The sequence below is a fragment of the Eretmochelys imbricata genome, chromosome 1 (genome assembly GCF_965152235.1).
Source record: "Eretmochelys imbricata isolate rEreImb1 chromosome 1, rEreImb1.hap1, whole genome shotgun sequence".
Classification (NCBI taxonomy): domain Eukaryota; kingdom Metazoa; phylum Chordata; order Testudines; family Cheloniidae; genus Eretmochelys; species Eretmochelys imbricata.
Window position 1 is genome coordinate 271,595,499 of NC_135572.1, and position 14,061 is coordinate 271,609,559.

Here is a 14,061-nt window from a genome sequence, read left to right on the forward strand (position 1 = left end):
TCTGAGGTAGAAGCCAAACTCAAACAGCTTAATGGGACTAAATTGGGGGGCCCAGATAATCTTCATCCAAGAATATTAAAGGAACTGGCACATGAAATTGCGAGTCCGTTAGCAAGAATTTTTAATGAATCTGTAAACTCAGGGGTTGTACCGTATGACTGGAGAATTGCTAACATAGTTCCTATTTTTAAGAAAGAAAAAAAAGTGATCAGGGTAACTACAGGTCTGTTAGTTTGACATCTGTAGTATGCAAGGTCTTGGAAAAAAATTTGAAGGAGAAAGTAGTTAAGGACACTGAGGTCAATGGTAATTGGGACAAAATACAACATGGTTTTACAAAAGGTAGATCATGCCAAACCAACCTGATCTCCTTCTTTGAGAAGGTAACAGATTTTTTTAGACAAAGAAAACGCAGTGGATCTAATTTACCTTGATTTCAGTAAGATATCTGATACGGTTCCACATGGAGAATAATTAGCTAAATTGGAAAAGATGGGGATCAATATGAAAACTGAAAGGTGGATAAGGAACTGGTTAAAGGGGAGACTACAATGGGTCATATTGAAGGGTGAACTGTCAGGCTGGAAGGAGGTTACTAGTGGAGTTCCTCAGGGATCGGTTTTGGGACCAATCTTATTTAATCTTTTTATTACTAACCTTGGCACAAAAAGTGGGAATGTGCTAATAAAGTTTGCAGATGACACAAAGCTGGGAGGTATTGCCAATACAGAGAAGGACCAGGATATCATACAGGAAGATCTGGATGACCTTGTAAACTGGAGTAATAGTAATAGGATGAAATTTAATAGTGAAAAGTGCAAGGTCACACATTTAGGGATTAATAACAAGACTTTTTGCTATAAGCTGGAGACGTATCACTTGGAAGTAACAGAGGAGGAGAAGGACCTCGGAGTATTGGTTGATCACAGGATGACTATGAGCCGCCAGTGTGATATGGCCATGAAAAAAGCTAATGCGGTCTTGGGATGCACCAGGAGAGGTATTTCCGGTAGAGATAAGGAGGTTTTAGTACAGTTATACAAGGCACTGGTGAGACCTCACCTGGAATATTTTGTGCAGATCTGATCTCCCATGTTTAAGAAGGATGAACTCAAACTGGAACAGGTACAGAGAAGGACTACTAGGATGATCCGAGGAATGGAAAACCTGTCTTATGAAAGGAAACTCAAAGAGCGTAGCTTGTTTAGCCTAACCAAAAGAAGGCTGAGGGGAGATATGATTGCTCTCTATAAATAAATCAGAGGGATAAATACCAGGGAGGGAGAGGAATTGTTGAAGTTAATTACCAATGTGGACACAAGAACAAATGGATATAAACTGGCCATCAGGAAGTTTAGACTTGAAATTAGACAAAGGTTTCTAATCATCAGAGGAGTGAAGTTCTGGAACAGCCTTCCAAGGGGAGCAGTGGGGGCAAAAGACATATCTGACTTCAAGACTAAGCTTGATAAGTTTATGGAGGGGATGGTATGATGGGATAGCCTAATTTTGGCAAATAATTTATCTTTGACTATTAGTGGTAAATATGCCCAATGGCCTGTGATGAGATGTTAGATGGGGTGGGATCTGAGTTACTACAGAGAATTCTTTCCTGGGTGTCTGGCTGGTGAGTCTTGCCCACATGCTCAAGATTTAGCTGATTACCATATTTGGGGTCGGGAAGGAATTTTCCTCCAGGGCAGATTGGCAGAGGCCCTGGGTTTTTTTTGCCTTCCTCAGCAGTGTAGGGCATGGGTAACTTGCTGGAGGATTGTCTGCACCTTGAAGTCTTTAAACCACGATTTGAGGACTTCAGTAGCTCAGACATAGGTTAGGGGTTTGTTACAGAAGTGGGTGGGTGAGATTCTGTGGCCTGCGTTGTGCAAGAGGTCAGACTAGATGATCATAATGGTCCCTTCTGACCTTAAAGTCTATGTAGTCTGATTCTATGTAGTCTGACCTCAGGCCTAAGAGGTAACACCTGGCCTCAGCAGTGGATCCTCAGCCACTGGCACAGGGTTACTCAGGGTGCATTGGGTCTGCTTGAGTCACTCAGTGCTGCAGTGACAAGTCACTTGAGTTGAGGAGACTGGACTCTCCCTCACCACACTGCACAGGGCAGAAACAGATGGGCCTACGTGCACCTGTGCTCACCAAATCTCATCTGAGCAACACCCAACAAAGGCCCCCTGTGGGGCCCATGTGTTTTGTTTTCCTACTAAGGGAACACAGCCACTTGGGGTTCTCGGACTTCCCCAGTGTCCAGGCCACACCCTAGAGAGATTACTTTGTGAAATGCCTCCCCTCCCAACAGGATTGCACAGGCCACTTCCTCTCCTGTTTGCAGCCACACCACTGCTCCTTTGGCAAATACAGAAATTGCCTGCAGGGAAAAAGTGACATTAGGAATATATTCAATGCATTGCAGTTGTCGTGATGCAATTTAACAGCTGAAGGAGGAGCCAGTGGCAGTATCATGTGACCAGGCCGCTCTCTGCAGAGCACAGTTTGGGAATGTACAGGTTACAGGCCCCCACACAGGGTAAAGTGACAGATACTGAAATTCAACTCTGGAACTAACACTGAGTCCTATGTTTTGCCAGTAAAGTACAGCAGCGCCACGCCGTCCTGGGGGAGCCCAGGGAAGGATGTGAGAGAAACAGACTCATCCTGGGCACCCCTGGGTACTTTGGAAGCATACAGACATGGCACATCATGCTTTGGTGGGGCAACATGCTCCCCTTATACACTCAGCCTGCTCTGCAGGCTAGTGAAGAGGGCCCGCAGCACTGCTTCCATCCTGCGCCCTGAGTGCAGGGTTTGCACCTGTTCCTGGCCTTTGCACAGGCCTTGCAATGGGGAACAGGGTGAAGAGGGCAGGCTCTTTGAAGGATGGTTTTGTCTTACTGATGTTTTTGCTTTAGTAACTTTAGTTTAAGGGGAATTATTTAAAAACCGTAGAGACAGGAGCAGGAATTGTAGCAGGAAACCCCTTGTAAATAGATTCTGCAATGGAACTATGTAGCATAGTGAGACTAGACTCGCAGAGTTGTCTCTCAGCTCATCCCGAACACCTCCTGCAGTGTGTTCACACAGACAATTTGGACACAAGCTGGCGCTCACCATTCCTTCACTGGATCAGGGAGGAGCTATGCAAATGGAGTCTCCAATCCTCCTTTCCTGAGGATTACAAAGCAGCTCAGGTTCTTCCCACACAGTCTCCTTCCATCGCCCCAGTGACTTGGCCCTCACCTTCCTGTTTTGAAGTCAACCCATAGGGCTCATCTTCTGTGCGCCAAGCCTGAATCCTAACTGAACCTCCCTAGCCAAGTTAGAAACAATGCTTCGGGGTGCGGAGGGGGATGGGACGGACCATGGCGCCATCACTTTTTACCGGCCATAAGGGCGAGCAACGTGGGGGAGGGGAGGAAAGGAGCAAGCAGGGGTGGGGCCTCGCAGGAAGAGGCGGTGCAGGCGTGCAAGGGAGGGGGCTCAGGGAGAAGGGGTGGCGCGAGGGTGGGGTCTTGGGGGGAATAGGTGGGCTCGGGGGGAGGGGCGGCATGAGGGCAGGGCCTCAGGGGGAAGGGGCAGGGGGGAGGCACGGGGCCTCAGTGGGCCTCAGGCACTGGTGCCCGCCCCACACTTTTAGGGAGCTTTTGCCGCTCCTGCCTCTGTGACGTCACACCTAAGATTCCCCAGCACAGGATTAACAGTCTGAACACAGCCAGAGGAAGCAGCAACGACTGTTGTACTATGGCCTAGTCCTAGGGGAGAACTACAGAGCTTTCCTTTGAAGACTCCTGCCAAGCGGGGGGAATAGAGTTGGCCAGTCTTTCCCCAAGAGTACTGCGGCCACTGTAGAGACTAACGCCTTAGTTCCCCTGATACTCATTAACATTTGTGTCACCTTATCACCATAGTCACAGGTGCTTACCCTAAGGCAGTCTCTTAACACTTCACCCCACCTACCACTGGTCATCTTGGGGTGGCTGCTGATCTCTCGTAGACACTCGGCGTATCACAGACATAGACACAAGCTCAGCAGGTGTATTATTAATTTACTTATGCTAATTTAGCCCAAGTCTGATGGCCTCATCTGGCAAAGCTAAATATCTTACAGGCCTGAGGCTTGTCGGCCCTTTGTTACAACATTAATCAATACTTATATTTCACCTCTACATCCTAAATATACCTGATACCTTTGACCATCGGCTACAACTACCATTAACAACAGTAGAACCTTTCATGATGGGTTGTTGAGTTATTTGCTGCATGTTAGATGACACTCCTCAGTGTTGCAAGTTCACAGAAGAAAAGGTCTTCCATTATGCAACAAGAGGGTTGCTTACCTCTTTGGCATCAGTTTCCCTCTTTTGTGCCTCAGTTTCCCTCTCCTGTTTAGCTCTCAACCAAAGTAAAGTGTCCTCCAGTTTTAGGGTTAAACAAAGTCCAAAATAAATGCCAAAATGTCTCCATGTCTCTGTCAGGCCTTTCTTCCAAGGTCCCTGCACCTTCAACTATTCTCCCCTTGATACCTGGAAGTGGATAGAAGCAGTTCTCCATTCCTCCAGGGTTCTTCATCCCTTCCAAGATCTGTCCACCAAACACCATCATGTCCTGGGTTATCCTTTCCCAGCCGTTTGTCTCTGCTTGCAGTTCCTCCAACAACCAGTGCAGTGTCTCCCTCCAGGACACACTCTCAGAGTGAGAAAAGTGGCTATCCTTTAACTCACTTCCTTTCCCAAGAGGCCTTGCTCTGAGGTCTACAACTACAGTGGTCCCTGGACTACAAGTCACAGAATTCTCTTGATCTGGGAAGAAAACAGGCACAAGTTAGAGCTAGGGCGTAAACTTTGCTTAAAGGCTCAGCTCAATGTGTGACAAATGCACAAATACTCTCTCTTGCTCTCTGATTACCAGGCCAGTCAGCTAAGCTCCCAGGATTTTATATTCCTTAATCAGTGGAAAGAGATGCATCTTCCAACTCTAAATGTCTAGGCTCATATTTAAGTGGTTTTTCTGGCAGGAGCCAATTTGAAAGGCCCCGGATTGTTATTGAGAATGACCTAACTCCTTCACCTGCCAGCTTCAGCAATGAGACATCAAGTTTCATCATTCTGGATGATTGTAGGTCACATGGAGGGTTGGGGTTAGAACTTAAGGTAATGTAGAGCCTCATCCATGTTGGTCCTTGCATATACCTACAAATATCTTGAATTTCACTTAGCAGCTGATTGACTGCCAGCATGGAGAGTAGAGCACAGATCTGATGTGCTCAGTCTGGCCTATCTCACATAGAAGGTGAGTGGCTGCATTCTAGACTAGTCAGAGATTTCGGTCTTTCCCAGATAGCTCAGAGATCATTAAGACATGGATAAGTGAGGAATCCATGTGTAACCCTTCTGCCCGTCAGAGTTGGCAGCAACAAGGGCCGGGTTCAATATCTAGGGGATCCATTCCAATAACACAATGCAAACCGGCTCGAGCCCCCACCCAGTGACCTGGGACAAATATATACCACCCCCGCTGGGTGCCTCCAAGAGGCAATACTTCCCCTTTCGCAAGCACATAGTCTGAGTGTAGCAAAAAGCCTTTTAATAACAGAGAGAAACAATGTGGCATTATGTTGGGGAAACACCACCAACAGGATTCCTAACACATCCCATGAGCAAAAAAACCCCACCCCAAGCAAATTGGGGCATGCCCCTTTCCCTTTGGTTCTTGAGTCCAGCAACCCCAAATCACCCAAAGTCCCAAAAGTCTAATGACCCAAAAGTCTCTGTCCCTGGTCAGGGCAGCCCCAGAGTTCGAAAGTTTATCTGCGGAGCTTTACCTCCCAACCTGGGTGGGGATGGGACAGGGGTAAGAGGCACCTTACATGATCTGAAGCTGACCACCCCACAGCTCCATAGGCCTTCGCTCTGCTCCGCCAGCTGCCCCACAAACTCCTTCGCTCCGCAGCCCACAAGCAGCTCCTGCCGTCCCACGAACTGCTCCACCAGCCAGTCCACAAACTGCTCCGCGTCCCACCAGCAGCTCCCGCCGTCCTACAAACTGCTCCACCAGCCTGTCCACAAGGCACTCCAGCTGTCCCGCAAACTGCTCTACAATATATCTTCAAGCTCCCCCACTACTTAACAGAACGCTCAGTGATTTCAGCTCTTAGTCAGTTCAGCTCTTTGGTGAATTCAGCTTGTAGTAGGGGAGCCTCAGTGCTGGTGCACTGTTAGCCCAAAGTGAGCTCAGCAGCCTGTAACTAGACTCCTAATAGAATCAAAATTAGCTCTGATATTCCACAGTGGAGAGAGGATGAAGTGCAATTAGCATGTAAGACCCTCACCAAAGGGCCCATACCACCAAGTATTAATACCTGTCCCCAGCCTCTCTCCATTCACAGAGTTTTGGAACCCATGACCCTTGCCTAGTGAGTGCCACTTAGTTGATGGTGAGTCCCTCCATCATAACAAAAGGCCAAGTACAGTTCCAAGCACAGTTCCCATAATCAGGGTAATAACAATTTATTCTTCCTGCCCCAATAACAGAGACACTGGGGATCCCACAGCAGCAAAAGTGACCATTTGGCCTCATTCTAGGCGGGGTGGGTGTGCCTATGCAAATGAGATCAGCCCCTGAAGTTCTTTTCCACAACTTGCCACACCTCACCACCAGATGTCAGGGTGGAGCTCACCCTGACACTGCTTACACATGGATAAGTCTTGCTCAATAGCTAATTAAAAACGGACAACAAAACTCTGAAAGTCACTTGCAGGTTTAAACTAGTGTAAATGGTGAATTCTCTGTAACTTGAAGTCTTTAAACCATGATTTGAGGACTTCAGTAACTCAGCCAGAGGTTATGGGTCTATTACAGGAATGGCTGGGTGAGGTTCTGTGACTGGCAATGTGCAGGAGGTCAGACTTAATGATCATGATGGTCCCTTCTGGCCTTAAAGTCTATGAGTCACAGCTTTTGTTTGTTACAGAAATCATGGCCTTACAAACTTACAGTCTTTATTGCACCTATTACACGTGTGCATGAAGCCCTGTAACACCTCTTCTTATTCCCATTGCACTGTATTCCCAGCACTTGCATGAGTGCTGGGAATACCACCCTGCCCTTCTTCTCCCTGGTTCCGGGATGTCCTGGGCCCATGATGTGAAGCTCTGCTGACTGCCATGCTTGTCCTTGGTCCTAAACTGTACGATAGGCTGGCTTTATAAAACAGGCAGGTTCTGTGCAATTCCCTGGTTTGTATGTATTTACAGTATTCTAGCACACTATAATCCCTAACTGGTTTCCCTCTCTCTACACTTACTAACCTACTCACTCTTCACACGCACATAGTTCTGACAACCCTTGGTTTCCGTGTGCAATTCCAGGTATTTATTTTAAGTAATAAAATCTTAATTGGGCTATGTCCTGGTTTCCTTAAGAGACCACACGTCTATCCAAGTGTGTCAACACTAGCAACATTTGCACCTGTGATTCTTCACTAGTGCAACTCCACTGCTGAAAGCAGCAGGTGAAATCCTAGTGTAGACTGGGCTCTGACCATGGTTAGACACCTGAGACTGGTTTACATTAGCATTTCCACCATTGCTAGTTAGCGCTGGTTGTGAATTACGTGTCTGAATTTTGCTAATGCAGACATGACCTTTGTTTTAAAACCACAGAAATTAAGATTATCTGAGGTGCTTCAGATAACAGCTCCCTGGTTTAATTGTGAGGGGATTAGAGAGAAGGAGGCAACTGTGAGGAGTCCACTACTGTGGAGTTTGCTTCTTCTGTTGGTTCTCCAGGGCCTGAATCTGTTGACTTCAGCTGACACTGCAAGGCCTACTTGTTTCCTGAGGTGTTTTCTAGAGTGTGAGTGTACATAGGATTGCGTTTAGGGTTGAGTAAATAGGTGGAGATGGGGAATCCAGGAGGTCTCTGCATATTAGGACATTGGCTTCTAGCCGCAGTCTGTAGATTTTTCAATAAATATGATACATGTGCCCAGAGCATTAGACAGGTGCATTTTTATAAACTGAAATAAATAGATACACATTATTATTTCTTCTTATTTATTATTAGTTACATTCTGACAGTGTGCTCAGTGTGGAACAAGACACAAATAATATAATCCAGACCCACACACATGCACATCCAAAGCTGCAATGCTTGCAGCCTTCTGCACACATGTCTTGTAGGGCCTGGTTCTAGAGTTCTTCATTTCTTGGGCAACGGGCAATCTGAATCGCCTTTTCCGTCTGGAACAATAGCACAGAGAAGCCAGTACTACTAAATCTTCTTCTCCAACAGCGCATCACCTTACAAAGTTGACCCTGATCCACAATGACAACTCCTAAGGGGGTCAGTGCTTGTTGCCTCACAGAGGGAGCAGGGTGGGGACTTATGCCAACTCTCTCACTACAACCCATGGAGTGTCACAAATGACAAATACTGGCCCCTACTCCTCCACTGCACTAGAAGGTTCATTTCACTGATGAAGAATGACAGTTTCTGAGAGCCAGGCTTTTATTAAATATTCCGCATACAAAGTATTAAATAAATATAGAATCATCAGCCACTAACATACCAAGCCCGTTCACTTGGAGATGTTTGTGTATTTATATATAAATGCAAACAAGACTATTTACAAAATGCATCGCAGACTCCAGGAAGAGTCAACTCTGCAGACTCATCACTACTGGAAGGAACCAGAAGTCAATTTCAGAAAGGAGGTCTGGGACACTGAAATCAGGTTAGGAAGATCGGAGTTCTAGGGACTAGGAATCAGTGCTGGGAAGGAGCAATGTGGGGGTGCTGGTGGTCAGTGCTGGGAAGGTTGTCTTGGGGGCAGAATTTGGGAATCAGTGGTGAGCAGCATGTCTACGGAGGGAGCTGTTAGGAGAGCTGGTCAGGAAATGTGGAAGGTTTCAAAATTTCAATGAAAAATAATGTCCCCAAAACTTTTCATTAATTCCCCCCCTGCCATTTTCCAACCAGCTCTATTGGGGGATAAAGTTGGGATAAAAGAAAGAAAGAAAGAAAGAAAGAAAGAAAGAAAGAAAGAAAGAAAGAAAGAAAGAAAGAAAGAAAGAAAGAAAGAATTCTCTTTGCCAGCCAGCTCTAGTTGTCAGTCAGTGCTATGGAACTGGAGATGGGAGAAACTGCAGTGCTTGGGTGGATCAGTGCTGTATGGGTCAGGTACTTTCAGCAATACATGAGACTGGTACCTGGGTGGGGAGGCAGTCAGAAGGTGATTGCTGAAAATTCCTGCTTGTTTCAGTTTACCAGCTGGCAGTGTGCACAAGAATGCCAAGGTGATCAGGACTGAGTGGCCTGGGGTCAAAGTCTCTGCTGAAAAGGTTCCTGGTTCCTGGGCCTTACAGCAGGAATCTCTGGTGCTATCAGGAACCCACTGCCTCTGGACAAGAACAGCTGAGCTCAGTCACATGACTGAGGGCAGGGAACTGAGTGAACAGGGGCAGGCAGGGGGATTGCTCTGCTGGATGAATGTAAGGGAATTAAAGTGCTGCATGTGTAAAGCCAAAGGGAGGTGGGGAAGAAAAAGGGCCCGTCCCTTTCATCAGCCGCAGTCCTATCAGTCTGGTTCTGTCTCTGTTTAGCAGGATAGAAGCAATGGCCTTTCCCTGAGCCCCTACTGCTTGTACGTTGTCTCTTGGCTCATCACTGGGCTGTTACTTGGTGCCTTGCCCGCCGGTGTAATTCTCGTACGGACTGACCCGGGTTTTAGGCCGGGGGATGGAGAACTCCTGCTGGGGTTTGAGGCTCTGAAAAGGAAACAATCATGCGATCAAACATCAAAGCTGGAGAAGAGTAAATGGGATGAGAATGAGTAAAAGGGGACCTGGTACACTGTATCAGAAAACACTTCCCGAGAGCACAAGCTGTTAGGCTGTGGAGCAGTCTCCCAAGGGAAATGGCAGAAGCCACATTGCTTATTGAGCCCTTTGAAACAGGACTGGACAAAGTACTCTAGAATAGACTATGGAGAACAATCCTGTATTGGGCAGGGCATGTGCAGGGCAGGGAGTATGGCTAAGACATGAACTATTAGGCCTAGCCCAGCTCTGACAGATTTTATCATCCCTGGTGGGAAAGTGAGTTTTCACTGAGGCAGGCAGGGGGCTGTCCGTAAGTTACACATTGCATTAGGGATGGATGGGTCCTTAATTTTGCATGTTTGTTTCAGTGTTCCAAGGGGGTGAGTAGTGGGCCCTGACAGTCACCAAAATTATGTGTTACACAATTTAGGGAGAGCCCCTCGCCTGCCCAGGATTGATTACACTACCACTCCCAATAGCCAATGAACAGTGAGCGGGGATACACCACAGCCTCACTCAGACAGGGCCACCCTCTCGCCAAATGAACACATCAACCCCAATTCTACCAAAGATTCCTCAGCCCCAGGGCTTGCCCAGCTCTGCCTATCCCATACAGAAGGCAGCTTCATATAAAGCATCCTGTTCATCCCATTTCCCTGGTGAAATAGATGAAGGAAAAGATGACTTTACCTCCATCTGAAAGTGAGCAGAATGTGGGACGTAGCGTGTGTCCCCGTTGTATCCTGGGACTAAAAAAAAAAGGAAAAGAGAAGAAGGCAGACAGTAAGTGTCACTGTGCCACCATGACAACACCATGACAGAGGGGGCCCAGTGCTGTATGGAGAACTGCCTCTGACTGTCCTCTAGGTAACCAGCAGGCAGGAAGAGTGTGAATTCCACAGGTGATTTTACCGTTTCCCATTTTCTTATCAACCAGAGACTGATAGGAAGTATCTTAAATAAAAGAACATGGTAGGGCTAGGGGCATTGAAATTACTCTCTCTTCTTCCATAGCTGTTGTCCTCCTCACATCCCAGATCCCTACACACAAAAAATCCTCCCGTATGCAGACTTCAACAGAGCCCTCCACCCCAGAGCTCCTCACACACACACACATGCATGACCCCACTGAAGTGTTCAGTGGGAGGGCATGTCTTTTCCCTAATACATTCCTGGGAGACTGCGATGGGAGTCTGCCATCCAGGGCATGAGTGTACTCTGACCAGCAGACCCACACCTTGCGAGTGATCACTTCCCTTACCCTTGGCCCTGGGAAGCATGAACTGACATGTGATTTGGCCCTGTGCCACTGGAAAAGAAATTCCCACAGAAAAGATTTCCCCCACCCCTAAATAATTTTATTTTCTAAGTGGGTCTTGGAAACTAGATCAGAACTGGGAGAAAGTTTACCAGAGTGATCTGGATAGCTCTGCAAGTCCCCAATGCTGATACTAGTGAAAAACAAACAAACAAAAAAACTGCCCAGAATGTTTACCCTCCTGGTTTTCCCAGCTTTCAACAGGGTCCCCCCCAGATCACCTCTGTGTCCTGATATTCATGTAATCTCCTGCTCGCTCGCTCCTCTCCCCCATTCTTAGCCTCCTTCTTGTCCATAATCTTTCCCTCTCTCCAGGTTGGGAAGTTCTCTTTCACCTGTGGTTTCCCCATCCATCTGGAACTCTCCCTTTTCCTACCTCATTTACTGTCTTCAAATCCCTTCTTAAAACCACTCTATACCTTCGAACTCATGGTTGGTGCTCTCTCTCTCTCTTCTGCATTCTATGGCACTGCAAGCAGGGATGCTATGTAACAATACACTTCATCATACCTGTTGTGGTCTCCTCCTTGATATAGGCTTGGTTCTCCACTCCAAAGCTCTGCTTCATGGGTTTAGGTTGGCAAGAATAGTTTTCTGGAGGGTAGTCCTCAGGATTGCGTGGGCTGGTGAAGAAGCAGAATTCAGGCACCATGTACATCATCAGGAAGACCCATCCGTTGGACACCAGAGCGATGCTGATGACAGGATCATCCCAGATGGGCTGTTTCTTTAATTCTGGGTTGCCTCGCATGAGCATGGTGATCCACACCACCCAGATGGCTATGGAGAACAGGCCAGTGACATAGATATGTGCTCCATGCCTCTTCCAGCCTTTGTATGTCCCACAGAAGGTGAACATGGAGACCAGGAAGGTGAGCGCCATCAAGAGGAGCACGTAGATCAGAAGCATGACAAAGTCCATATTGCGTTGTCCTGGACTCATCTGAGTAAAGTTCATATTTTGTCTGGCCACTGTGACGACTACATACACTATGGCTATAATAATCTGCACTACAGTGAGGCTAATGGCAATAACTAGCAACACCAGGTAGCAAAAGGGGGCCTTCCCCCTCACCAGTTTGACAAGGTTGAAAGCATGGGTCAGGAGGCAGGAAAAGCAGAGGGCGAAGAGGACACCAAAGAGAAAGAAGCGGGTGGGGCCGGTCCGGACATTGAGTTTAATGATGAAAGCAAAAGTGAGGCTGAAGATCCCTAAGGTGCCTAAGAGGAAGAGGAAATAGATAGGGATCATGCTTCGCTTGGTGGAGTCTTGGACCTTACCAGTGAAGATGAGTAGCAAGAGCATGAAACTGATGGTGACAATGACACCAGCTGTAGCCAGTGTTTCCAGGACGATGCCCCAGGCTTGTTCAGTGTCACAGAGTAAATAATAGTCAGAGTCAATGTTCTTGTTGCAGCCTGGAGGAGGTGTGGAAGCCATGGTGACTCACAGAACAGCCCTCAGCTGGGAGTTGGGTTTAGCGTGTGGAGCTGGGTAGTGCTGGTGTCCGACGATATACAAGAGATCAGACGAGACGATCTAGTGGTCTCTTCTGTCCTTAAACTCTATGACTCTATGAATATTCTTCCAAAGATCTGCAGAAGAAGTTGAGACACCAATGTAGCATAAACCTTGTTTAGTTTTACAGCAGCTGGGGAAAGAAGGAGGATAGGATCCGATACCTATTTCTATTTGTAAGTCAGGCTATTTGTAAGAATTACTGCATGACAACTAACCAATGGCTGGTCTAGTCTGGCATAACATCTCTGACAGTGGCAGGTGCCAAGCAGACCTTAGAGGAATGTGAATCACTCCCTAGCCCCACCTCAGAATGTCTCTAATTGTGCAATACTCTAATGGGGAGAGTTTTCTTCTGGACTCTAGCTGAATGCTGTGATGCATAAAGATTGATAAACCTTGCAACTCTTATCCTAGGTAATGGAACGGCAGGCATTATTGTTATTCATAGACATACTTAATCCTTTCCTGAAATTCACTAAGCTACAGTATTTGCCTCCATAGCCTGCAGCAATGAGTTGCTAAAGTTACTTATACATAGCATGAAAATGGACTTGTTTTTTGTTAGTTTTCACTTTGTTGTCTTATTCAAAGCACCCTCTTGTCCTTGCTTTATAGGACTGTGTGACCTGAAGCCCTCAATTAGCTTTCTTCATTCACTTAATTATTTTGTATACCTCCATCATAGCTCCTTTTACCGTTCTCCTGTCCAACCTAAATAGTTTTGGGGAAGGCCAGTAACCAAGGGGCACAAACTAATTCCTATTTTTCATGCCTAAAGGGTAACAAGAAAACATTTTACAAATACACTACAAGCAAGAGGAAGAGCAAGGACAGGGTAGCTCCATTACTCAATGAGGAGGGAGAGACAATAACATAAATTCAGTAATGGCCAGAGTGTTAAATTCCTCTTTTGTTTCACTTTTCAGAAAGGTTAACAGTGATCGGATGACTCAGGGCGAAGTCTACACTGGCAATGTTAAAGCACTTTAATGGGGCTTGTGCGGTCGCGGCAGAGCGCTGGGAGGGAGCTCTCCCCAGTGCTCTAAAAAACCCCCCTCCACAAGGGGCGCGGCTCCCAGCACTAGGGCACTGTCTACACCGGCGCTGTACAGCGGTGGAACTTGCTGCGCTCAGGGGGTGTATTTTTTCACACCCCTGAGCGAGAAAGTTGCAGCGCTGTAAAGTGCCAGGGCAGACAAGGCCTAACATAGTGAACATCAGTAGGGGCAGGATCTGAGGCTAACACAGGAAAGAAAAAATTAAGAATTACTCAGTCCTGGTCTTAACCACAAACTTCTGTTGGCATAACTACTGATCTCTCAGAGGTGTGGAACATCCACACCCTTGTGTGACACAGTTATACTGATCAAACTTCTTGCGTAGACAGT

The 14,061-nt window shown here is 46.9% G+C and overlaps 1 protein-coding gene across 1 annotated transcript; it reads right to left on the minus strand.

Annotated features, from left to right (window-relative positions):
- Nucleotides 1-9,686: 9,686 nt before the first annotated feature.
- LOC144259402 (retinoic acid-induced protein 3-like) lies at nt 9,687-12,592 on the minus strand. The gene is made up of 3 exons (XM_077807615.1): nt 11,662-12,592; nt 10,524-10,582; nt 9,687-9,779 (listed from the first exon to the last, which is right to left on the minus strand). The coding sequence occupies exons 1-3, from the start codon at nt 12,590-12,592 to the stop codon at nt 9,687-9,689; spliced, it is 1,083 nt and encodes a 360-aa protein (XP_077663741.1).
- Between the last annotated feature and the right edge of the window lie 1,469 nt (nt 12,593-14,061).